We start from the raw sequence: 27,214 nt of genomic DNA on the forward strand, positions 1-27,214 counted from the left end.
TAACTACCAGTGTTCTTAGATGTTAATTAAGAAACTAGCCATTATCTTTGGTATGGCTGAAATTATCCTTATATTTTTAACTTAGTAATAGTTAGTACGTATCATTATTACATGAAAAATAATGTGTATAATTTAGTTTGTTGGTAATGATTTGGCATTGTTTACAAATCATATGTAATGAAATTATTTAAAACCAAGCATTAACCAATTAACCAAAACAATTTACTGGTAAACACCTAATTGAATTTTCACCAAAATTAAGATTCTGTTTTAAATGACAGAGCAAATAGAAATCAGATAACCATATGTACACTTCCATAACCCAAAATAATCAACCAAAAGCAATGCAAAAAGAAACAGACCAATATTAGCCGATGATTACTTACTAATAACAAGATTCAAGTTATTGTGTTAAAAAAATAGAATTATACTAACAGTTCATGGAAACACATTATGTCTATATAAGCAAATACAGTAGATCGACACATCTCATAGTGTCTTAAACACATTTATTAATAACACAAAATCCTTCCTTTTATATACCCTGAACAAAATAAGAAGATGACTTGCATTGCTTCTGTGTTTAAGGCTTTGTGTTTGTCTCTCTTGTTCGTCGCGGCCGTTGCAAGTCGTCCAACCAACAGGCCAAAGATTTTTAACGTCCAACGCTATGGTGCTAAAGCTAACGGAAAAACTGATAACACCAAGGTATGTAAATGACCAATATATATAGAAACACACAAAAATAAACATTTTATCAATTATGTTTTGTTTAATTTGTCCAAAATTAGGCGTTCACAAACATATGGAAAAGCGCATGCACAAGGAAAGGTGGTAATAGTAAAATCTACGTACCGAAAGGAATGTTTTATCTCGGTGGTGTAGAGTTCGTAGGGCCATGCGCGAATCAGATTGAATTTGTTATCGATGGAACTTTATTGGCTCCTTCAAACCCTAGGGACATTAAGAACGACACATGGATCCAGTTCAGGTACATTAACAATCTTATTATCTCCGGTGCCGGTACACTCGACGGCCAAGGGAAAGATTCTTGGCCACTAAATGACTGCCACAAAAACCCCAATTGTCCTAAGCTAGCTATGGTACCACTTCTTAATCCTTTTACATATTGCTTTATTATATGACTTTACAATGAAAATTATGCAATTCAATTATTATCTATTACCCCTTCAATTTATAGATTTAATTATCTAGATACAAAATGTCATTAAAACGAGTACATATATAGTTTTGAATGAGGCAATATCGACAGAATAATATGTCCATATCTTATATTCTAGTCTGCTAGTGTCTTACTAAACTTTATTATTCTCACAGACCATGGGATTTGCATTTGTGAACAACTCAAGAATCAATGGGATAACATCACTCAATAGCAAAATGGGACACTTCAACTTCTTCTCTGTCCATCACTTCAACATCACTGACGTCACTATAACAGCTCCCGGTGACAGCCCAAACACCGATGGGCTAAAGTTTGGGTTCTGTAGCAACATTAACATCTCCAAGACACACATTGGTACGGGAGACGACTGTATTGCCATCCTTTCCGGAACTACCAACATGGATATCTCTAATGTCAACTGTGGTCCCGGACATGGGATCAGTGTCGGAAGCTTAGGGAAGAACAAAGAAGAGAAGAACGTTAATGGCTTAACCGTAAGAGACATAGTCTTTAACGGCACTAGCGACGGCATTCGGATCAAGACTTGGGAGTCTTCAGCTTCGAAGATCTTGGTTTCTAACTTTGTGTACGAGAATATTCAGATGATTAACGTTGGAAACCCTATCAACATCGACCAGAAGTATTGTCCTCACCCACCTTGTCAAAAGAAGGTGAAATTTCTACGTGCAAGATAGAAACTTAGATAAAAAATTTCTCTTATTACAAAAAAAAAAGAAAGTTGTGATTTCATTATTTTTTTCAGGGAGAGTCACACGTTCAAATCCAAGACCTTAAATTAAAGAACATATATGGAACATCGACAAACAAAGTGGCGGTGAATCTACAATGTAGCAAGAGCTTTCCATGCAAGAAGGTTGAGCTAATTGACATTAACCTAGAGCATAAGGGAGTCGAGGGTGGTCCTTCCACCGCGGTTTGTGAGAATGTTGATGGTTCTACACGTGGCAAGATGGTTCCTCAGCACTGCCTGAACTGATTCAACGACCCATGGGAACAATAGCCGTGTGTTGTACTATTTTATATTTTCTTATGTTTTTTGTATAATGTCTAGTTGCTGTGTATTCACTTCTTCTTCTTTTTCTTTCTGCTAGATTATGAAAGTTTTTGATTGGTGCGACAAAGAAGTGAATACACTTTCGTGTTTTTTCGTCTATGGTCTATTTTTTGTTTCGTAGGAGAAAAAAAGTAAAATCATATTTTATTAATCATACCTAATTAAAGAATATGTAAAACTATAAGAGAAACCCGTCTAAAAACCTCATGAAATATCCTATAATTAATCAAATTAAATATATTATATATAGTTACGTATTTTAAAATTCAGAACACCAATCCAATAGTTTTTCGAATAAGATTGCTCAAAAAATATATATCTTCACTACAAAGTGAGGATGTAGCAGAGGGTGGATATCTTCAAAACTATATAATAACAAAAATGTATTTTAAAACTTACAAATAGAGTAAATAAATATGACTAGGGTGCTCTTATTGGACCCATTTGTTTGTTTGGGGTGCTCTAATTGATCTTTATCATATATAAATACAAATTAAATTATTTAGGAATATGATTATTTATATTTAAAATAAAAAAAAATATTTAGCATAAGTATTCAATTCATATTCTATGACAATATTTCAATAATGCTTTAACTTTAAGATTAGAAGATAATATAGTACATTGACAAGGTTAGTCCCGAATCGGAGTATTCATGCTATATGTTGATTTTAGTTTTTTCTTTTTCAGACACTCATATGGATATTGTTTATATCAGAAATGACAAAAGGTATAGCAAAATCTTTTTAATCCCCTATATATTAATTGAAGATCATTTAAAAAGTTATAACTTTAAATTTGTACTAATGAAAAAAAAAACACGTTTAGGTGTCACTTAATTAAGATGTTAATTTAGCTTACATGGCAGCTTAAAAGACAATCGAAAAAAATGTTGGTCCAAATCCAATTAATAGTAAACATTATATTAACCCAAAATATAAAAAACGTGTATTTGTTTTCTTAAAAAAAGTTACAGAATTACCTAATATAATTAACATATATATAACAATTAATGACTATGATTAATAAAGATTTGATAACAATTTTCGCATACTTCTTTATTTTTTAAATTTTATTTTATTAAAAAAATTAAACAATCACTTTAACCATATGATAAAAAATTAGATTGTTTTAATATGTTATATTTTGAATTTTTAATGACTTTAAATTTTAAAATTGAGGAAATCTTATATTTTATATTTTAAATTTTTTATATATGACTTTAAATTACAAAAATGAGGAAACCTTGTATGTTATATTTTCTTATATGTTAGATTTTTTTATATGTTATATTTTAATTTTTTTAAAACGACTTTAAATTACGAAAATATAAGTTTTTGTTAAGCATACGACTAAAAACATTAAAATGACATGTATCAATTCGATGGTTGATCTGAAACTTCAAAACCATATGGAAGATAAATGTCAAAATAATTTAACTGTGGAAATAGTACTGTTTACTTTTTTCAAGAATGAGTTAGGTTAAAAAAATAAGATTTTTTGTTATAATTTGTTTAATGTTCAATCCGATCAATATATAATATATTAATTATAGAGTTCTATAATTTTTAATAAAAATTGATCCGGTCCATCAGAACAAATTATATAATAACAAAAAAATATTGTATATGTATAAATAACATGGTTAAATATATATAAAAGATCGTCGATAATATATATAAATAAGTTCATCATACGCAAGACGCATGTCTTATCTTAGTTTAATATTTGTTTTTAAATAGTCCAGCTAAGACTATATGAAAATATGAACTACCGTTGCTTTTTGAAAGAATTTATTTATAACACAACTATGTACGTTATCACAATCTTTTATGCATGTTTATATAGACTGGAATGTAAGGAAAATAGTAAAATACTAGTACTTTATAACACGTCACATTGGATTATACAAACGCCAAAAAGCGTATCTCTCTTTGGACTCGTCAGATTTTCATGTTCACGCGGAAATGCATATGTTATTATATTTAAAGTAAAATGACACAATATGTAAAAACCTTATGGGGTTTATAAATAAAATATGAAAGAAAAAATAAGTAAATGTAAAATAGTGTTGCATAAAAAAAGAAACGTGAAAATAAGAAAGGTGGGTAGATTTTAATGTCATTTTACAAACGACCAAAAGAGGGAGAACATTAACAGCAGCCTACTTGACAACTTGCATCTCAACTTGCAATTCTTTCCTTCCACGACAAAGTTTATATATAATTCGTAATATGATAATACAATTAATAATCATGAATTCAATTTTTTTATTAACATATGCATTTATTTATGGAATATATTAAAAGGTGTTAAAGAATAGTACGTATTAGCGACTTTCATTTTTTTCTTTGCAACTTGCATGCTTTGTTTTTTCTATAACAAGTTGGATTTTATTACACCCCAACTTACATTTTACGTACGCTCATATACATTTGTATACATCATCTATTCAATCTTGAATCTGATTTCACAAGTCTCGAAATTTTGCTTTTGGAAATTTTAAAAAATGAAGGTCTTTTCATCATGCTCAACGGGTTCTTTATTTCAAACAACGAAATAATATTATATGTTTACAAAAAAAATTATTATATTTAATTTTGATACTTTACATTTTATGCATGATATATTTATATAGATTAAGGAAATCTGGAAGAGCAATTGTTTTGGCATTTTAATTATTGTAACGGTTCACACATCCCAAAAATAAAATAGTCCCGATGAATTTTATCATCACTTTGGCAGTAATAGTAGTTCTGTAGGATTAATTTTAATTCTACTTTATTTATTTTTCTAAATTAATTTATCTTTGATGAATAAAAACAAAATCATATATGTATTAGTGGAAAGTTGGTTGCTGAAATGACAGCATTTGAAAAATTGTAGTTTCGAAATAAGTAAGATATAATTCTAATAATGCTGTAATCTCCTTTTCAGTCTGCCAAGTTTCAGGATCACCTGTCACCATTTTTCTTGGCCTAGCACTATATCATTATATTTGTATATATCAATATACCATAATTAAATTTCATCAAAAATACAATTACTATTAGAGAATAGAAATTCCTAACTGATTGGATTGAGTTTATGTTTAAGGATCGAACATTCTGATTGCGTAACTATGATTAAAGACCAAGTATTTCTATTGTTTGAACATTTTAAGAGAATGCAAATGATATATATATAGTTACAAATTTATATATACTTGTATCTCTAATACTCCATATACAGGAAAGGCGAATCATATGAATCAACACATGGGTTTTATGATTGCCCATAAATGTTCATATCTCCTCATATAGTATGGATATCAGTAATTGTTTCAATAAGTACTATCTTACTAAAAATGTCGGTAATATACATTATTACGTACGTTAAAAGAGATCAGTCTTAGAAATATAGAAACAACACTCATTAGCTGATTCATTATACTGTTTCAACATTAACCAAAGATCATACATATGTAACGTAACTGGGCACGAGGAATATTATGGAAATTAAGAACCTAAACAAACAATGTTCTGTTGATTTTAAAGCTACGAGATTTATATATACAAAAAGAGTACAAGAAGAAATGATTTTACAGGTAAACTAAAGTATCATCGAAACGAACGTTTAGCAAACCTTAAAACCCTAACTTCGAAAAAACAAAACCCTCTTCATTTTTTTGTAGTTTGGTAAAAAAAGAGAGTTGATAAAAAAAAAAAAACTGTAATCACGATAATTTAGATGGCTTCTCGGCGAGTTTAGCCAGCGATTGCAAATTGCAACGTACGATGGTATCGGCAAAGCTACAAGTCTCTTCCTTATCGTTACCCGCTGGTACGTCAACGACGTATGACTCAACAACACGTGTCTTCTTGTTATCGTCCGGCGACTCGTTCACCGTCGTCACCGATCTGTAGTTCTGAAGCCTGTGGTCTCCACCCACGACGCTGAAACTCATGATGTGGTGACCCTCGTCCATGATCTCAAGTCGCTCTAAGCTGAACGTCGCGGGGAGACCAGAGACGACTCGGACCTCCCTCACGGAGCCAGCCTCTCGACCGTCTCCGACAGCTACGTGGCAGCTCCTAACGAAGTGTTTGTACGCTTGAGGGTGTTCGAAGCGGCTAAGTATCGACCACACGGCTGAAGATGGAGCGTCCACGTCCTGCACCACGACGGAGAAGCACTGGGAGGGACCCACCACGTGCGTGTGGGAAAGCTCCACGTGCTCCGGCACATCAGCCATCCCACGCGTGAGGATCACTTTCTGAAGATGTTTGTGGTGGTGGTGATGATAGGTGCTGACGGTGGCGTTGGCTGCTTCTGCGGTGGTGGAATATCTCCGAAACTGTATCGACGTTGGCATTTTTAAACGGATGTGTGTGTAATAAAGCAAACCTCTCTCTCTTGTTATGTTATTCTCTGGCTCTCTCTCTCTTCCAAACAAAAGAGAGATTGTTTGCTTCGTAAGGTCCTATGATGTAATAAGATATTAGCGATATATAAGGAGGATATGGAAATATAAAAAAGCAAGTATATGTGGACAATAGATGGATAGAGAAAGAGTGAGAGAGTTAGTTTTGTGGGTTCGTCGGTTGTCCACTTGGGATTTGTTTTGGAGTTTGTATTTTCTACGAAGAAATTCTACCTTTACATGAAGGACCGGCCCGGTTCTCCACGAAAATCTATGGATTGGTTCTTGATAGCATAACCGGTTATCTATTTGAGTTTTGTTTTAACTTGGCTATTTGCTGAGTTTATTAGTACTTGTTATCAGTATCACAAACGCAGCCTAAAGCTGTGCTTCTTTGGCAAATAGAAAATAGATAAAAAAAAACAAGGAGAGCACAAGAGTGGTGAAGATAGCTAAACTAGCGAATACACGTGACATGAGGCAACTGAACTTGCGCCTCTGCCTTATTGCCGTGATTAAGTGACGGGCATCTCTGTCTATGCATTTGAAGATAACCTCATGAGAACATGATTGTTGTTAATGGAGGATAGAGTTCCTTTGCTTCCGAATAAACTTTATATTTGTACTTTGAACATTATATTTGTAGTAAATTTAAAATTTCTTATACTTCCTTTCAGTAGATTCAAGGTACATAAGAAACAAAACTCCGCTATTTTGCCAGTGATGTTATGATTCATCATATTTGCAGTAAATTTAAAATTTATGTTCTGTTTATAACACCTCCTATATCAATAGATCTGATTTTATAACGTTAGTAACATTTTAATACCAAACTGAGTCTTTTTTTGTAACTGCTGTCCAATATCCACAGGTACAATATATACCGCAATTCCTTTTCAAAATAGCCCAAGAATCTACAAATTAAATGTAGAAGTATTTAATTATCTGGATAATGGATGTGACACACTAGAACATGATCACTATGGGTCGAGTTGTTTTTTTTTTTTTTAAGCACTATTTATTATTGGTACGATTATTGGATGCCTTCTTGATAGATTTTGGATTTCATTGGAATTGGAAGTTTAGAACCTTGACTATACCGGTAAAGTTTTTACCTAGCCAAAGATAATATTCCAAGTTGGTGAAAATAGCATGTCATGGGTCCATCATGATTATCTTGCCTCATCTTTTAATCTATTTTGGTAGTACGAGAGAACAGTAATAATCAAATTCCTTTTTAACAAAAGTTTTTAACTTAAATTTATTACTTAAATATTCATTAAGAACCTCGTTAAGGGTTCCCCATTAATCATGATCTTAAAGAAACGGCCCATTATTCCATGAAGTGGTTTCACACCAGAATTCAAAAAACAAAAGAGAAAGTAAAAAAGATCAGTGTCGAGTCCCGCCAAAGGAAGGCGAAAGAGAAGCCCGTGAAAGAAGACAAGACACAGAGATCGGAGAGTTTCTTCTTATCGCGATTATTGTTGTACCACCTTCTTTTCGTATGCATCCTTTGTACCAGATTGTTCTTTGTCTAAGTTGTTCCCACGTTTCCTTTGTAGAGAAAGTGGAGATAGGTCAGCCTTCAATGTGCCAGTAAGTACTTATCTGAACCATGGCTAGCATCAAGTGTACATCAACACAGTTGCGAAGGCTGGCCAGAACATGCATTGGTTTCTTGGGAAGCACCATCTGCAGCCTCTCGCTAAAAGAGATAGTTTTCACTGCAGTGATTAAAACGTGGAGGAGATTTGATAAGTGAGAGGCGAGTAGTTAGCTTTGAGCAGCTACTTGTGCATCAATTAAAATAAAATCTTTTAAAAAGCAGCATTAATACTACTCCAAAAACTACAAAAATCAGAAATCAAAGTAGAAGGATCATCAGGCGAGGGTTAAAATCTTGATATACTATTATTAGTTTAGCTGCATCCACTTTGCGAGAACAGCCAGCAAAACCTTGCAACTAGTCGTGATTCCTCTAGAAGCGGTATTTACCACAACAGCCACAGCAATAACTATTAGGCTGAACAAGAAAAGCCTTCATGATCTCAACAGAAAGATATGGATTGTTGACAACAAACAACTTGAACTCAGCAGAGTTAGCGATTGTGTTTATATTGTTCTTGATAGTAGTGAAAGCCGCATCGTTAAGGGCCTTGTCAAAAGGGATTTGGGCAAGCTCAAAGGTGTTAAGAGCGTTGGAGGAGTTAAGAGATGATTTAAGCTGGTTTCTACATAGGTCACGCAGATGCGGAATCTCATACTTGTCCGCTGCAAGATAGAGTGATCCTACGTGTTTCTTGAGACTTTCAAGACAAATAGAGCCATCAACGCAGTACATGAACTCAACTAAAGCCTCAAGTTCTTCGTGTTTCATCTCGGAGAAAGTGACTGTCTCTAGCTTAGATGAAGCCTTGAACTCGTCTGATTCCATAATCTTCTTCAACACCACTGATCTTGATGCCTATTGAAATTCCATATATGTTAAGAAGTTGCATTAACGAAAATAAGCATTTCAAGAAAGATTTTATACAGCATTAACAACAAACAAGCATTTTCTTGAAAGATTAAAAAGAATCTGGAAGGATTATTAAGACTATGAAATTAAAAAAAAAATTAGTCTATGCACTTGTACTCTATTATTCGAGAGTCAGTAATAATTTTTCTAATGCTTTATTCTTATCAATCTATCATATTTCAAGGAAAAAGTAAAGAGAGAACCAGAACAAGTTTGTGGGCGGAGATAGTTGCACCCTTATCACTGTTTCCTGCCTTGAGTAGTACATCTGGTTGCCATTGTTCTTCGAAGAGTTTCTTTAATCCACTCAAGAAGATCTCTTTGAGTCTTTGTTGTTCTGTGTTACCATTGCAAACACCAAAACCTGATTGTAATTTGGACAGATACAAATTCATCAGTAGCATTCATATACACGTACAAAGAGTCAAGACATGCAGAGGAACACACATAACTCATAAAAGTTCCAACTTTCAAAAGTGGAAAGATATCCTCTGTTCTCAATTATGAACAGAGTAACACACAGAACTCATAAGATTTCAACAGAAAAAAGTTCGTTAGTACCAGAACAATCGAGGAAAAATTAGGACGGAGACGACTTTAGCAGCTGCCGCAGAGACGTCTCTGTTACGCTTGTAGGGTTTTACAATCTACTTCTATTTTAACAAGTCAATCTAAATAAAATAATTTACTTTTTTTTTCCTTCTAAATATAACCTTATATTTCGCATATGAATTTTATCTATAATAAATTCAATATTATTTTATATTTTAAAATATTTTGTTATTATTTTAAGTATTTATTTTATCTATAATAAATTCATTGATAATACAATAGTTTCTTTCTTTTAAAAAGAAACATCAAATACTACTCTAAAAACTACAAACATTCGAAACCAAAGCAGTAGGATCATCAGGCGAAGGTTAAAAATCTTGAATTATTAGTTTATCTGCATCCACTCCGCTAGTAGCGGAAGCTACTGCCACAATAATGACAGCTAGCAGCAGTACGAGGCCGAATAAGAGAAGCCTTCATGATCTCCACAGAAAGATCTGGATGGTTGACTACGAACAACTTGAACTCAGCAGAGCTAGCGATGGAGCTTATATTGTTCTTGATAGTAATGAAAGCAGCATCATTAAGGGCCTTGTCAAAAGGGATTTGAGCAAGCTCAAGGATCTTAAGAGCGTTGGATGAGTTAAGAGATGATATAAGATGCATTCTACATAGGTCACGCAGATGCGGAATCTCGTACTTGTCGGCTGCAAGATAGAGTGACCTTACATGTTTCTTGAGACTTTGGGAAGAAATGGAGCCATCAACGCTGTACATGAACTCAACCAAAGCCTCAAGTTCCTCTTGTCTCATCTCGGAGAAAGTGACTGTCTCCAGCTTAGGTGAAGACTTCAACTCGTCTGATTCCATCATCTTCTTCAACACCATTGACCTTGATGCCTATTCAAATTCAATACATGTTGAGATTCCATATAGAATTAACAATAAATAAGCATTTTAAGAGAAGAGAGAAAACCAGAACAAGTTTGTGGGCGGAGATAGATGCACACTCATCACTGTTTCCTGCCTTGAGGAGTACATCTACTTGCCATTGTTCCTCAAAGAGTTTCCTTAATCCACCCAAGAAGATCTCTTTGTTGCCCTGTCTTGCCATCGCAAACCTGATAGTGATGCGGAGAGGTAATAGTAATTAGTATACACAGATTCATCAGCAGCTAGCAGTCATATACAGGGACAGCAACAAGCAGCCAGAACACATAAGAGCAGACAGTATATAACTAATAAAGAGATTTTGCAAAACAAATATGGGAAATTCGAGACGCAATCAAGAATGTGTTCACTTAGTACAAGATCTGCAAAGAGAACTGAGAAAAGTCGAAGTAGAAGTACCGGAACAATCGAGGAGAAGGTTAAGCTTGTAGCAGTGGAGACGACTCTGTTACAGTGTTACGCTTGTAGGATTCTAGAATCCACTTCTCTTCTTCTTTTTTTTTTTAAGCGAACCAGTTTAAATTTAAGTAATTCTTTAATGAGATATAAACTATAACTGATTTATAATAACATTACACAATCTTATTATTGAATTTGATTTTGTAAATGTTATTTACTTTATAATTTTAAAATCACTTTTATTAAAAATATTAATTGTGATATAATGTATATTATTTTTAAAATAGTTAACAATATAAAGATTTTTTAAACGTCTAGTTAATTATACTATTATAATGATAAAAAATATTATATAAATGATTATACAGTCAGTAAATTCTACCATCTTATGAGAATACACGTTTGATTGCCGTCCTATGAGATTCATGATCGATGATACGCCATGCACCATGCTGAAAATCTCTTATAACCATTTTGTCTTTCCATAATCTGCATAATTTGAATTTTCTAGGATTTGAACTCTAAATTTCTTGGTATAAAAACATTAATGAACCGTTAGTCAAACCGTCGGGGACTTCCACAAAATATAAATTTTTAAATCTCATAATTTAAGATAGAATTCTAGAATATTTACAAGTTCATTCACAAGTTCCAACACTTCATCCAAAATAATAATATAGTTGTGAACGTTAGCAAATCACCCAAACCTTTATCAATGTATTTACAAAAAATCTTACTAAATCAACTTAATTTTTTAATTCAACAAAAATCATTGAGATATCTACTAAATCTTACCATTTGTAAAATCTAACAAAACCTCCTATAAATAATTAATACAATACACCTCTAAACTCCCTAGATATTGATTTGCTCTAAAAATTAATCTAGCAACCTTATGATTTACAATTTTACTATGGATTTGCAAATTCTTAGATTTCTATAATCAAATGTGAAAATTAAAAAAAGGATTGAAGCATAAAATAGTTCAACATACATTTTCCAATTTGCATTATCTCACATCATTGCTTTGACTGCAACCATTCTATACTCTGATAATGTATAACAACTATCAAAAAGGTTCAAATTGTTTAACTATTGTGCTATATGAGTTCTTCTTCCTAAATCTAACTTTAGCTACCACTTATCTCTGATATTTCAATGCAGCAATTGAGCTTTACTTCAAAGAGAGTTGATGGATTTGAGCTGCATAAAGTTGAGGTAACATTTAGCAGCGAGCTAGAGTAAGTAAGAAAAAAAATCTCCCAAAAAAAAAAGACAGAGGGTGGCCCACAAGCAAAGTTTCGTGATAGGCTCTGTTTCATGGGCCCATTAATACACGCATATCCACCTTTGTGTATATGGTTGTAGATAGAAGCAGAACAATAATATTGGAAAGCTACGGAGCCTTTGAATGGTGGAACCAACAACAACAAGGTTCCTGTTGAGTCAAGTAATCTGTAGGAAACATTATCTTTAACAGTAACAGTATATACCACTTTGCCACTGACTTCTTTTGTAGTCAATAGAAGTATAGAGTAATACGAAGTGAAAAAGAATCTTTTCCTATTAGTGGTAAAATAAATGTCCTTCTCATATATATCTTAAAAGGTATAAGTTTAAGTTACCTCAAGCTCATGTTTCAACTCTCTGCAAGTTGCAATATGTAGCCAACGAGCAAGGCTGTCAAATCGTTTTCAATAGTATCCTTAACCCTCGTGCACTTATCTTCTGATCATTAAGTCTCTTTTGTACTGTTTGCTCTATTATCAAGACTCTTGATCAAATGCTACCAAAAAGTCTCGGGTGCTTCTGGACTTGTTTTGGGGATTGTTCACCACAGTCGCACTAAACCGCGAACGCATAAGATTTCTGCTGGACTATAAAAACGACCCGAAAAGATTCGGTATTATGAACTTAGATATGTAAATAAATAAATATTCTATCTGTTTCATCAACAAGTTTATTTTAGAATTTTCTTCAGCTTATAAACTTACCTGAATGTATTTAATATACCACTATTTTAAATACAATTATAACAATTTAAGCTCAATTCTATAAGATTGAGGTCAATGGTAAATAAAGAAGTTGTTGCTAAAATATATTTTGGAACATTAAAACGTAAATGTAAGATGTAGCAATGATACTAAGTGTTATATGCATTTATTGAGAGTGCCTCATTTAAGTTCCATGCATGTTTCCCTTTCTCTCTTTGTAAAGACAAAGGGCCATCAAGGCTTCTAAATTCTAATGTGAGGGCTAAGTATCAAAAGCTTTCTGGACCAACGTTTTTTCTCTCTCTTTCGTTCCAACTCTACTATTGGATGCCTCAAACGCGTCTTTCGACCACAATCGCTTCTAATTTTAAACTTCAAATTTTTTGTTGTTCATGTTTCGACCATAACCAGCAATTTTCGGCTCTACATATTTACGTACGACTTTATGTATTTTCTATATTTAAATTATAATACAGAATGGACCAATTAAAAGTTGTATTTACCATCCGAAGATTTATTATGTGATGATGATGGTGGTGGTTACATGACCAAGGTGATGATGATGACACATTAATGAAAAGGAAACAAAAAATCTAGCGGTGTCGTTATATATATCACATACTTGACCTTGCAGAGAGTAAGACAATAGCTCAGCTAATCTTTAAGACCTTGATCTTACTAGTAAGAAAAAAACACCATGCAGCCTTAAGATATATCCCTTTAGTCTCTTTTCACAGACCTGACCTCTCATAGCTCTTTGAATTCTCATAAGATTACCAAATATATACAAAAGAAAACATCAAAAGTTTTATAATTTATAACAAAATACAAAAAATGGAGGATGCAAATGTTTACACACAAGATGGCACCGTCGACCTCCAAGGCCGTCCCGTCCTCGCGTCCAAGACGGGCCGTTGGAAAGCTTGCTCTTTCCTCCTTGGTATTTTAGTTTCATATATATTTAAAAGCATATTAATTGTTTTTTTTTATTAATTCACAAGCTATATATAGTCTTGTGTGTGTGTGTGTGAGAAGGGTATGAAGCGTTTGAGCGGATGGCGTTTTATGGAATAGCTTCGAACTTGGTGAATTATTTGACCACAAAACTTCACGAAGACACGATCTCTTCGGTTAGAAATGTGAATAATTGGTCCGGTGCCGTTTGGATCACCCCGATCGCCGGAGCTTACATCGCCGACTCATACATCGGCCGCTTCTGGACTTTTACCGCCTCCTCTCTCATCTACGTCCTGGTATTTCTCTAATCTCATCTTCGTTTTTGGGTGGTTAAAATGTGAATTAAATTAACTAAACTAGATAGCATTAACTATTCTACAACTTTGAGGAAAAAATCATTCAAGATAGCAAAACTGAGCCAAACCATTTTCAAAAGAAAACGTTATATACGCATGCAGTTTTACAGTTACGAGTTTTTTTAAATTATTATAGTGACAATTACAAGTTTTTTGTCAACAAGGCGATTAAAGTGTTTAACTTATCCCAAATTTCAACGACGATAGTAGTGTGTCTTTGATTTTTTTTTTTGTGTTCTTGAGTTTTTTTATTTATTATTCACCAGTTTTGTAGTTTTATTTACTCTTGATATTGGGTATGTTTCTGATTTTCCTACCTGTTTTTATATTTAAATGAAACAAAAATTATTTTTGAATGTCATGATAAAGTAAATAAGTAATAGAAAATATTTTAGCAAAAAAAAAAAAGTAAATAAGTAATAGAGATGTGTGCTTTGTCGCGTTTTGGACGTCGATCAGATATGATCCGTGAACAGTAGTTATCCTAAGAAGTAAGAAGACACTGCCACAATATATAATATTTTTTCTGTTACACTCGTACTAGGATAATATTAGCGCGTGGCTTGTTTATGTTAAAGTGGATATATATTTTATGTAGCGAATATTATTTAGAAGGAACAGAATTTTCCACATACATAGAAAAAAAATATTTTAAAGTTATCCTGTTTTCTTTTGTATACATAAATTTCAAATTATATATCTTAAAATGAATAATGTTTATAAACACTCCATTTTTGTATATACTCTCCATTTTCAAATAGTGCCACATTATTTGAACAAGCTGAATAAATTTAATATTCATTAAAAAAATATAGATGTTATCTACTTATTTAATTATATGTATATGTAGCAATTAGTATCATTCTTTAAATGATTTTTTTTTGGTGCACGTTTGCTAAATAAAGGGTTTAAATGTTAACCACTGAGTTGGTAACATAAGCGGTACGAAATAAAAATGCGGTAGGGTTCAACTGCGGTTCATACGATATGCAGGATCAATGCAGTTTTGATAGAATAAGTAATATTTTTTAATAAAATAAGTAATGTGATTTTGATAGAAAAAGTAATGTGGTTTTTGAAAAAAATAGAACAAACAAACGAAAAAGATTTTTAAATTTTTTTGTCAAATCCGTTATTTAACACAATATGTTTTCTGTAATTTAAACTGTTGTGAATGGTGACAAATATCAAATAAGTTTCACATTACTTCAAATTCGTCCCGTCTTTCTGCCTCCATTTGCAAACTAAGGGTGTGATTAGTAAATTATGGAGTAACCGAGAGTAATTGAAATGGAGTAATTAGAAAGAAAAAATAGTAGAGTAATAAAGATGAAAATAAATAAAAGTTGAGTGTAATTTATTTTCTATTTCAAAAACAATGAGGGAAAAAAATGCAATACATACCTCTACTTGAACAGTACTAAGCGTAAGAAAGATAAAACTTGTTTTCACCTGATTAGTAACTACAAGTGGAACTGAGAAAAAAAAAATTATCGCTGAAACATTATCGCTGTAAGTTTCTTTCAATCACACCGACTGTAAGAGATTACTGTCCGTTTTAAGGTAAAGTTTTTTTTGTAACGGAAGCAAAGTTTGTTTTCCTTCACCAAAATCATATAGCAAAAAAAAAAAAATCATATAGCAAATGGTTTCTTACATCACTTTGACGGCTGTTTGACAGCACTGATATGACATGTAAGTTGTAAATGTTGTTAAACTAGCATGTGGTTAATGAAATTTCCAAATTTACTTATTTCTTTTTAAAAAAAAAAAAATTAGTTATTTCTTACAAAACTATAGTACTTTTCTTATCATTTGGCACTTATATACAGATTTAAAATAACCACAGGCTTGAGGTCGAAAACGTTTTTCTGCGTCTAAAATGTAAACGACGTGTCAGAATTTAAGCAACCTTTTAACGAAAGCTAACTCCATTTTATTTTATTTTTTAAGATTTGGTTAACCAAGGATGCGTTTCATAAGTTGTTCTCCACACATTTTAAGAGGACCCACAAGTTCCTCTTTACTTCAGTTTTATTGGTTTAGCAGTGAACACATATCTTATCAGCATCTATTGAACATGAAAAGGGAGACTTATCAAACCCAATCAAGAAATGAATTTAGTTCGATCACATCTTCTTATGATATTTACATAAAGAAAATACCTCAAATCAGTCAAAATCCAAGTCAAGTAAGTGATAAGACTTTGATTCGTTGTCTATTGAGACCTGACTCGTGAAGTGCCTTCAACCACCTTTTAGCTGCACGTACTTGCTAGTATTTCAAACTTTTTCAAACGCCAAGCGCATTAAAGTGCATTAATTATTTCTAAATTTTAACAAATATTTTATATGATGTAAACAAAATAAAATCTTATACTTACATTGACAATTTACAAGGAATTTGGACGCAAATGTCGCAATGATTGTCTACACAAAAAATAACATGAAAACACAGAATTATAACACATCTAGATTTTATGAGATCCGGATCATGTTTTGTTTGCAGGGGATGATTCTCTTAACAATGGCGGTAACGGTAAAATCCTTAAGACCCACATGCGCAAACGGGGTATGCAACAAGGCATCCTCTTTACAAATAGCATTTTTCTACATGTCTCTCTATACCATAGCCATTGGAGCCGGTGGAACAAAACCTAACATTTCCACGTTTGGAGCGGATCAATTTGACAATTACAGCCTTAAAGAGAAAAAACAAAAGGTTTCATTCTTCAATTGGTGGATGTTCAGCTCCTTCTTGGGTGCCTTGTTCGCGACATTAGGGCTCGTCTACATCCAAGAGAATCTTGGGTGGGGTTTAGGTTATGGCATCCCTACACTAGGACTCTTGGTTTCTCTCATGGTGTTCTATATTGGAACACCATTTTATAGACATAAGGTCATCAAATCAGAAAATTTGGCCAAAGATTTGGTTAGAGTCCCTATCGCGGCATTCAAAAACCGAAAGCTTCACTGTCCTAATGACGTTTTGGAGCTTCATGAGCTTGACTCACATTATTACAAAAGCACTGGTAAACATCAAGTTCATCACACTCTCATATTCAGGTCAGTGTTGCTTACCATCTCAATAAGAATTAATATTTTATGATCTTTTTTCTTTTTTAAAACTTCTCTCTCAAATTATGTTTCTAGATAAACAGGATATTTAATTTTGTCAAAAAAAGAAGATAAACTGGATATTTAATTTCTTTTATACATTTGCATTAACGAAGAGGAAAAACAAGAAGTGGATGGTTGTAGTTTGATTCCTTGACAATTGACAAGAGTTATAAACTCCCAATAGTACCATTCGATAAGAATCTAACAAAATTAATGGTGCTCTTGTCTCTAGTGGGTAATGACGTGGAACATATGCAATGTTGATTTTTGTTTTATTTATAGCATGGTGCCCTTGTCTCTTGCTTCGAATATTTTATTGGATGATCCTCAAATCCCACCTTCTCCACGTTGATGTGTTCTCCAGTACCGTCCCACTTAAGTGTCTTGCCAGAATCATTGCAAAGATAACTTAGTATAGAAAACTTAAGATATAAAAATGTTGATAGAATTTATGTTAGTAGCTTTACTTGTTGGCGTATATATATGACGTAATAAACATTATTTTGGGAACTGATAAAAAATATTCCTTAATGGAGGTGCATTTTTATGGCTAAAATAAGTCTATTACATTACATAACTTCTACATCTAGAATGTTCTGCTTTTCACCGAAGCTTATTTCTAGACATTTCCTAGAAAAATCTTGGACAAGACAAGACACAAAGTAATTTTGGTTTTGCTATCACAGGTTCTTGGATAAAGCGGCTATTAAGACATGTTCGGGAGAGTCACCTTGTACGGTGACAAAAGTGGAAGTGGCAAAGCGTGTGCTAGGTCTTACCTTAATATGGCTTGTCACTTTAATCCCAAGCACCTTATGGGCACAAGTGAACACTCTCTTCGTCAAACAAGGGACCACCCTGGACCGAAAACTCGGATCCCACTTCCAAATCCCGGCGGCTTCGTTGGGAAGCTTTGTTACACTCTCAATGCTTCTTTCAGTGCCAATGTATGACCAATACTTTGTTCCCTTCATGCGCAAGAAAACCGGAAACCCTAGAGGGATCACTATACTCCAAAGGCTAGGGATAGGGTTTGTGATCCAAATTGTTGCAATCGCGGTTGCTTCGGCCGTAGAGGTCAAGAGGATGCGGGTAATAAAGGAATTTCACATAGCTAGCCCGAAACAAGTTGTGCCTATGAGTATTTTTTGGTTGCTCCCTCAGAACTCTCTTCTAGGCATTGGAGATGTGTTCAATGCGATTGGTTTGCTTGAGTTTTTCTACGATCAGTCACCTGAGGAAATGCAGAGCCTTGGAACAACGTTTTTTACGAGTGGGATCGGTCTTGGGAACTTCTTGAATAGCTTCTTGGTGACAATGGTTGATAAGATCACGACTAAAGGGGGAGGGAAGAGTTGGATTGGGGATAATTTGAATGATTCAAGGCTAGATTACTATTATGGGTTTCTAGTGGTGATTTCGATTGTGAACATGGGTTTGTTCTTGTGGACAGCAAGCAAGTATGTTTACAAGAGTGATGAGATCAAAGATTTTAGTGGAGGATGTGTTGAAATGGAGGCCAAAGCCTTGGACACATCTCCTCTTACTATCCAATTATAACAATGCTATACATGTATATATATATATATATATATATATATATATATATATATATTTGGTTTTCAAGAAATTTTGTAAGTTGTGGTATTCTGATAACATGATATGAATAAAACTTTAGTGTTTATTCTAATCAATCAGTTAAAACTTGGAAGAATGAAACAATTATTCAAGTCTATATATGGATTTGCTCTACTTGTTGAACACAAATCGATTCCCATTGATTACATTGAAGAATGCACATGACTCTGGTTTGAAAAACAAAAGCTAGTTAATTATAACCAACGAGCATCTGCCTTAAGATTCAACCAACGAGAAAAAACTATTCAACAAGCTACCTTTGCAACTCTTATCTACTAAATATGGTTAGACTAAATTAAGTTTCCCTATCATTATTAGAATCCACATGGTTTGAATAGTACCAAGTGGAATAGTGTGTTGCCTTAGGACAAGGGATAATCAAATGTCATTGTATGAAGCAACCGTGATACTGGACCAAACCCGACTCTATCTTTAAAGCCTGATAAGCTTTTCAGCCACAAAGATCTAGTCAATGGTCTTCGAATTACAATGTAGTTTAGGCGTTTGAATATTTTAATCTGACTATTGAGTCCGACCTTTTTCTAACAGTTAGGGATAAGAATTTACCAAGTTTGAGAATATCTCCAACATCAAAATGTGTTAGACCAAAAAGGAGAAGAAGTTTCGTATGTTTTACTTTCTCTTCACAAATAGTTCTGTCGTCTTGAATTTTCATACAAATTAAAATTTTCAATTTATCCAAATAAAAAGTTGGTTTTTAGCAATCTTTTACAAAAACTTAAAAAGGACTATTGAGGAGAATTGCATTTATTTCTATTTGTTTAAACAATTTTTATATAGGTTTAGATATTAGACATTTCTTATAAAAAAAAAGAGCATTCTTTTGATAAAGTAACTAATGTTTTAGGACCTGTTTTCTATTACTAATTAAATATGTCACTAATATTAATTTTAGGCATTAATAACACGTATATTTGGATGATGACATGACTTGATCAATAATTTGGCATCCATTTGTTACTTTGTCTATTTTCTCAAATAGGTGTTTCCATGCACCATGTGTAGTGATAAAGTTTTTAAAATTTATATTATCTTTAAAAATGAAATTTATTAATATTATATATTTATTATTTGGACCAATATTTAAAATAAATTTTATTTAATTAAGCATAAAATTAAGAGAATACTAATTTTATTTATTTTAAATTATATTTAAGAATATATATATATATATATTTAAAACCATAATCTTAGATAATTTTTTATCTTTTTCTTTTGGTTAAATATATTAAATCAACTTGTATAAACTTACTAAAAAAATCAAAAAAAAATTATATACTTATCAAAAATTAAAACTAAACAGTATTTCTAAAATTTATAGATATCTAAATGAAACTAATGATATAACGATTAAAAATTTATAATTTTTTAAAAAAATAATAGTAGAAAATTTTAGTAATAAAAATTATATAATTATAAAATTAAAATTAAATAATATTTTGAAATTTATATGTCATATTTGAGTATATTTATTTTAGTGGTGATTTATGAGTTATTATCATATTTTACAAAGTTTACCAAAAATATAAATCATCTACATTTAATGAGTTATTTATATATTCTATAATGTTTACCAAAATATATATTAACATTAAATATAATCGTTCATGTCATATTTAACTATGAGTCATGTCATCAATTTTAGTAAATATATCATATTTGTTTTTTGTGAGAATAATTGTGAAAATGACATGTGGGGAATCAATTCGCAAATAATGTCTACAAGATTAGTTTTATTTTTCCTATTTAAAACAAGGCAAATTCCTACCGAACATTGTTTCCATGAATATGGTCAGCAATAAGCTGGATTGATTAATTCGATCGATAAACTAAGGAAACCCGAAAATAAAATAAAATAAATCAAATTAAATGAATTAGTTATAATGCACAGCTGACACTTCACCCAACTAATAAACACAATACTAACAGATCCACAGCCAGCTATCACACAAAAAATGATGCAAGTAGTTTCTTTATAGAATTAAGTATTAGTATATGCTGCTTGGATTCTAGAAAAAAAGTCTGTTAAGTATGCATGACTAATTAATTGAATTTGAGCTACCCTAAATTCAACTCCATCATATCATGTTTAGTTCATCGAGATTTTATCAATGGAATATCGCGTTTTTTATTTTTGCTAAGAATGAAATATCAAGTTTTTTTTTTTTTTTTGAAATATCAAGTTTGTTTATCGATAAGAAAGAAAATAAATAGACTTCAATGTATAGGTCTGAAACAAAACCTTAACCTCATCTAACTGTCGGTTAAAGTTTATAAATATACATTTGCTCGATTAATGATAGGCTTTTTAAACCTTCCTCCCTTATATTTATTTAGTTTAGTTAATCACCGGACCATAAATTATCGCAATAAATTATGTGTGTGTGTGTGTTTGTATAATGATTCAAATAAATTTCAACCGAAGTAAGAGTTGTTCTCATTTTCAATGTCACTGTATTCCAAGGCTCTTGTGGTTGGTTGAGAGAAAACACAAGAAGATGGAGGAGGAGGAGCCACCGTAGGTTGCGGTGGAGTTGACGGTGTTTGTGGTGGTGGTGCAATGACGGAGACGCCGCTGGAGTTGTGAAACCCCGCGACTTGGGAGTTGGAAGGTAAGATCAAAGTGGCGACTGCTTCTCGTTGCTTGTACTTGAGAATCGCCGATCGTACGGCCGTAAGCTCGGATTGTAAAGCTTGAACTTGTTGTTGTAGAGCTGAGATTGCACCCATGCATCCGTACACCGGATCCCTTAGCCTTACGTTTGCTTCATACACGAGGCTATTTGCCGCGTCTGCTCTCTGACTTTCCGGTACTTCCTGCTTAGTGTTAAAAATTGTCTTAGCATTATGAGAATATTGCCAACAATATTCAGATACTTTATAATGAAACCGGCCAGAGAGTGGTCTTGCGATTTTGAAAGCTCTAGATAATTTAGTAAGGATTTTAAGTTTTAAAAGATTAAACAATTTTGGAGGTTTATATTTATGTAAATTCTCTAAAACTTTAGGAATAATGACTAAGACAATCTCTATTTATGTAACGACTAAAGAGAAGATGCGTCTAGTGAGAACAATCCCTGGCATGGATCAACAACGCGATGATAATTATCACTATATCATTCTAAAGTAGTTCACATGCTTAAATCATGATGATATGTGTGTGCTTTGAAATTGTGTTCTTACCATTAGCATCTTGGATACGTTGCTAGCTCCAAAGACTTTGTGGACGGATGCGAACTTATGAGGCTCATGTGGGGAGAAATAAGGCGAAAAAGGACATTCTTGAGCGCATCTACGGCGCAAAAGCTTACAAGCAGCACAAGGAGTAATGGTATTGAGTGTTCCGGGAGGACCGGACATTGGTCTTCTGATTCCTGCCATTTGATGAGGCCAAGCATCAGCTTCTCTTTTGAAAATTTTCCGTAACAGTTCAAATCTCTCCCTAAGCACAACGAACCCAAGAAGAACTTTAGTTTTCATTAAAAACATGAATATATGACTAAAAGGTATAAATCAACCATATCCACCAATTTGAGGGAAATCTAAATCAATGTAGAGAGAAAAAAGGTTTCACTAATGAGATGTTCACTTTTTACCTTTCTAGGGACATTCAGGCATGTTCTCAGAGGATGGAAAGAAAAGGGAGAAAAGTAGAAAGAAACACAAAGAGAAATATTAAAGTCAAGTGACTTTTAAAGATAGTATGTAGGAAGATAGCCGAGGAACGCTTTGAAGGCAAGTAAAATACCAGGTTTAAGATTTAGTGGCCACGATATATGTTGCACATGTGTCAATATATATATAAGCAAAACAGGAACTGGTTTGTAATATAACTACTTTAACATGAAAATAACTGAAGATAGATAGTTAGTGAAGACTGATCAGAGCTGTATTTACTGCTTAAGCACGTGAGCCGTGAGTTTTTTTTTTTTTCGACTTAACGAATCTGATCACGCAAATTATAATCACATACATTATACATGCATGTAGTCACTCGTACATCGGCCGGGCAAACACTGATTGGTTTCGTGATCAGCGATAGAGATTAATAGTTTCAAAAGTTTATAATAGTATTAGTTCAAAAACTTTATAATAGTAAAAAGTTGGTGAAGGATTTAGAAATGATATTGTTAGATGTACTGACTACAAAAAAAAGAGTGAATGAGAATGATAGTTTGATGATATTGGCATGTTAGTTCCAAGTCCAAATCAAGAAACCACATCATCTTTATGTGTACGGGATGGGATCTTGTTTTTTCTTTTTTTTTTATGTTATTATATTTATCGTTGTTGTTTTGAGTTATCTCCAGCTTCAATTCAAAATCCAATAGAAAGAAGAATATTGCTTTGACTCTAAGAAAGCTTTGCACTTGTATAATCTTGTTTGACCCTTATTAATAGCCTAAATCGTCGCCCCGCTGTTCTCTCTTCTTCTTCTTTTTCTTCTTCTTCGTCTTCTTTATTTTTTTATTTTAAATTCTACGGTGATATTATTTAGCGTTATCACAGAATACAATTTAGGATATATAATGACATATTAAAATTAGTTAGGGATAATTAGGAAAATATTCTGTTTATGTTATCAAATTTGAAAAATGCATTGATTTTGTTTTTTGAAAATTACACTTTTCATATATGTAAAAAGACATTTTGATCAGATTTCAGTTAAATATTATCTTATAAAAATTTAAATTTTGAAATTATTGAGGTAAAATATATTAATGATTTAATAATTTAAATATTGAATTGGACAAATAATTTAAAAATTCAGTGTCTATCATTTAAAAACTATTAATCTTATATAAACAGAAATTATTATGGAAAAATTATCACTTTCCTAATGTATTATGTAAGATTTTACATATTAAAATTCATCATCACACTGAACTTGTCACAATTAAAAAAAATTTCTCCACTAATAAGTGATAAAATTCATGAGGTCATAAATTGTTGCATTAGTCATGAGTATGTTGAAAATTTCAACAGAGTGGAAATATTCAAAACTTATAAAGCACAATAGCACTAGATCAAAATTTGGTAAGTTCCAAACTACATGAATTTTTTTGGTTCATACAAAAGATTGTTTCTTCAAGTTAAAGACTTCAAATATGATTGTTTTCATTTTTTTCTTACTATTTTCATTTAAATGAAAACAATATCAAAATATTAAATCTAAATTCTTAATGTATTTATATATTTTTAGTTAGGACAATTTAGTCATTTAACTTAACAAAAAGTGTAGTTTTCAAAAGAAATAAAACACAGTGTATTTTTCAAAATAAAATCTATTTGCAGAGTATTTTTCCAAATTTTCCCTGAATCTTAAGTGTTTACAGTTTTTTTCTTTCAGAAAACCTTTTGAAGGTTTCTCTCAGGAAAAAAAAAAAGAAGGTTTCTCTCAAGGTTGACATGTGGGCCGTTAATTATTTTTGGGCCATTAATTCGTTGGCCTTGCCTCTGAAATATGTGTGTTTAGAAATTTATTTTGTGGTCGATTGGATTAGAGTTCAGAGGTATGAAAAATTATACCATTACGTGCTGGGTAGACTCAAAGGTATTGTATCCCTTAGCCATGCTCATCTTCAAGATTACACACTAAAGGAATGATACACCAACCTCTTGCAACATATATCAAAGATTAGTGATGTAGGAAGGAAAATGTAGCATTGGTAACAGCTCAATTAATAAGAAAATAAAATTTTGCTTTAAAACAAATTTCAACAAATCATAATGTACAAATGTTTTTTGGAAAATAAATATAACATGCAAGCCTGATTATTCACTATTTTTTGTTTTAATTTGTTACTGGTTTCTCTGCCACTTTTCTTTGCCACCAACTCTCTTGCCCCTTCATTGAATGATGGCATTTAAGATTGCACCATTATAAAGTCATCAAAACTTCTACCACGTGTGCAGGAGTGGTCGAGGACTTTGACAGCCTTGAGTCAAGAATTAAATTTTAACTAGCTCGTTAAAACTACGTCATTGTTTCCTGACTGTAAATTGGTTATTACAAAGATACCTATGTTAATCAGTTTTACGTACATCCGACCTGCTTTCCCTTAATAGTGAAAAGACCGACTTCGTTAGCGTGAGAACCTCATCTATGTTATTTTCCTTTCATCACAAGAACTACATGCATATCTTAGGATACATACTATTACTGAAGACTTTGAAATCCAAAAAGTTGCATATTCTAAGGAAATCTTCCTTTAAGGATATTTAATTCACAAATTATAAAATATCATACATGCACAAATGTCATGAACATCCAAAACAGCTAACCAGTTATTAATATATTAAACCTTTTTAGTTTCAGCCTTTCAGGTAATACTCTTTATATTCTTCTATTTTAGTGACTTGGGATTATAAATGATAAACTGAATTTGAATTATATTAACATACTAAAAATTCAAAGATTGCTTATCATAGAGATGCATTCATGTAGTTAAACATTATTGTTCTTCTTATTTTCAAATTCAAATGTAATCTATAAAGTGAAATAACTATATATAGAACAAACGAGACATATAAAATATGAATAGAGGCCATTAATGCTGGCACATGGTCAGTTAATAGCCCACATTTTTCTTGTCATTTATCTTATATAAAGCTTGACGTTTGACTTATAAAAATTTAACGTCTAATCCATAAATTCGATATAAATATAGTCCACTGTTGGTTAATTTTCAATTTAAGCGTACCAACAAGATTCACTAAATTTACATAAACTAAAAACAATCAAATTATGAAAATCACAACAACGAGCAATCAAAACACGTGAACAGCATTGGCACAATCAAACACTATGTGTTTAAAGAGGCAAAAGCCAAAACACTTTTAAAAATGGATCTTAAAATCAAGATCCTATATATTTTCTATAACAACAGCCGAAATAAGATAACATGATGACATTAAATCAATCTAAGATCATTACGACTAGATCGATAGCTAAGAACAGAAGACAAAGCTCTCTTCATACTCCCCATTGATGAATTAAACCCTCTTTTATAACACAACGTTGATGTTGGCGACGACGAACCAATCTCTTCCTCGTCGTCGTTCCTAACATACGATCTCGAGCAAGAAAGGTAACATGTTTTAGCACGATGCACAATTCTAGACCGAGGAGAGGAGGAAGAAGAAGAAGAAGAAGAGGACGAAGACGACCAAGAAAACGAAGGACGAGACATGTGATGCTTCCCGTTGAAAAAAGCCTTCACGAACCGAGTTTGTTTCGGTCTAACTTTGCTCAATTTGTTCCCGTAGGAGGAGGAGTAATATGATGGAGGCGGCGTTAGTGGCGGAAGACGAAATGATTCAGAGAAGAGAGGGTGTTTTGGTGTGCCTGGCCGTGTCTCCCACAGAAACGGCACGGAAGCTCCGCCGTAGTAATAGATTCTTGACGATGCATTGACCTGGGAGCTCTCCTTTACGATTACCTTTGAGGATCTGATGACTCCGTTTGTGTCGTCTTCTGATCTTTCAGACATCGTCGTTAAATGTGTTGTAAGGTGTTTGACGTGAGCTAGCAAAACTCCCTCTCTTGGATATGTCCGAAGACCACGAAGCTTCTTCAGATACGAAAGAGGAGACAAGCTGGGAGCATCTATTTTTGGAAAATTGATGCTTTGTTAGTGTAAGAGAAGTTTGCGGAAGAATTAAAGGATCTTTATTTGCATGGAGTGTGTAAAAGCAAGCAAATGACATGTGCTTATACTACTATTTTTTGTATTTATCTATCTTATTTTCTAGATTTTTCTATTTGTAAATTTCACATGGATGACCATATGGCATATATATAATACTAGAAAATAATTGCAGAGTGCAAAAAATGGTTAGATAATAAATGAGTGTGGGCAATCCACAGTTCAAATCCGACCTAGTATTGTTACTATTTACACTTCAAATCTACACACAATAGACGTTGAAAATGAGATACTATAGACGTGTAGGATGTAAAGAGAGTGCGAGTGTGGACCGTTGGATGTACAGTTGAGCGGTATAAATGAATAGGATATACCGTTCGTGGTCCATTGTTTC

General features: G+C 32.6%; 7 protein-coding genes across 7 annotated transcripts; 3 read left to right on the top strand and 4 right to left on the bottom strand.

Moving 5' to 3' along the window:
- The first annotated feature begins 27 nt into the window (after nucleotides 1–27).
- On the top strand, nucleotides 28–2,784 carry LOC125606855 (exopolygalacturonase-like). The gene has a single exon (XM_048775777.1). The coding sequence runs from the start codon at nucleotides 1,342–1,344 to the stop codon at nucleotides 1,879–1,881; it is 540 nt and encodes a 179-aa protein (XP_048631734.1). The 5' UTR covers nucleotides 28–1,341; the 3' UTR covers nucleotides 1,882–2,784.
- On the top strand, nucleotides 562–1,145 carry LOC106443576 (exopolygalacturonase). Its single transcript, XM_013885128.3, has 2 exons — nucleotides 562–708; nucleotides 792–1,145. Exons 1-2 carry the CDS (start codon nucleotides 562–564, stop codon nucleotides 1,143–1,145), a joined length of 501 nt encoding a protein of 166 aa, XP_013740582.2.
- Nucleotides 2,785–5,658: 2,874 nt separating the features above from the next.
- LOC106438029 (abscisic acid receptor PYL6) lies at nucleotides 5,659–7,014 on the bottom strand. The gene has a single exon (XM_048775778.1). It carries the CDS (start codon nucleotides 6,613–6,615, stop codon nucleotides 5,977–5,979), a length of 639 nt encoding a protein of 212 aa, XP_048631735.1. The 5' UTR covers nucleotides 6,616–7,014; the 3' UTR covers nucleotides 5,659–5,976.
- Nucleotides 7,015–7,897: 883 nt separating this feature from the next.
- Nucleotides 7,898–13,485, bottom strand: LOC106438028 (putative BTB/POZ domain-containing protein At2g40450). Its single transcript, XM_013879063.3, is given in 6 exon segments — nucleotides 7,898–9,130; nucleotides 9,388–9,507; nucleotides 9,510–9,548; nucleotides 10,466–10,636; nucleotides 10,713–10,857; nucleotides 11,087–13,485. Coding segments are annotated over 5 exon segments (954 nt in total). The 5' UTR covers nucleotides 10,851–10,857; nucleotides 11,087–13,485; the 3' UTR covers nucleotides 7,898–8,644.
- A 223-nt stretch (nucleotides 13,486–13,708) lies between these two features.
- Nucleotides 13,709–19,279, top strand: LOC106438025 (protein NRT1/ PTR FAMILY 5.1-like). Its single transcript, XM_013879060.3, has 4 exons — nucleotides 13,709–14,020; nucleotides 14,116–14,333; nucleotides 16,902–17,458; nucleotides 18,199–19,279. Exons 1-4 carry the CDS (start codon nucleotides 13,915–13,917, stop codon nucleotides 19,070–19,072), a joined length of 1,755 nt encoding a protein of 584 aa, XP_013734514.1. The 5' UTR covers nucleotides 13,709–13,914; the 3' UTR covers nucleotides 19,073–19,279.
- Nucleotides 19,280–21,373: 2,094 nt separating this feature from the next.
- Nucleotides 21,374–23,115, bottom strand: LOC106438027 (LOB domain-containing protein 15). The gene is made up of 3 exons (XM_013879062.3): nucleotides 22,768–23,115; nucleotides 22,355–22,613; nucleotides 21,374–21,988 (listed from the first exon to the last, which is right to left on the bottom strand). The coding sequence occupies exons 1-3, from the start codon at nucleotides 22,779–22,781 to the stop codon at nucleotides 21,587–21,589; spliced, it is 675 nt and encodes a 224-aa protein (XP_013734516.1). The 5' UTR covers nucleotides 22,782–23,115; the 3' UTR covers nucleotides 21,374–21,586.
- Nucleotides 23,116–25,800: 2,685 nt separating this feature from the next.
- BNAA03G19080D lies at nucleotides 25,801–27,085 on the bottom strand. The gene has a single exon (XM_013885127.3). The coding sequence runs from the start codon at nucleotides 26,662–26,664 to the stop codon at nucleotides 26,086–26,088; it is 579 nt and encodes a 192-aa protein (XP_013740581.1). The 5' UTR covers nucleotides 26,665–27,085; the 3' UTR covers nucleotides 25,801–26,085.
- Between the last annotated feature and the right edge of the window lie 129 nt (nucleotides 27,086–27,214).

This window comes from Brassica napus, chromosome A3 (assembly GCF_020379485.1).
Source record: "Brassica napus cultivar Da-Ae chromosome A3, Da-Ae, whole genome shotgun sequence".
In the NCBI taxonomy this organism is placed as follows: Eukaryota; Viridiplantae; Streptophyta; class Magnoliopsida; order Brassicales; family Brassicaceae; genus Brassica; species Brassica napus.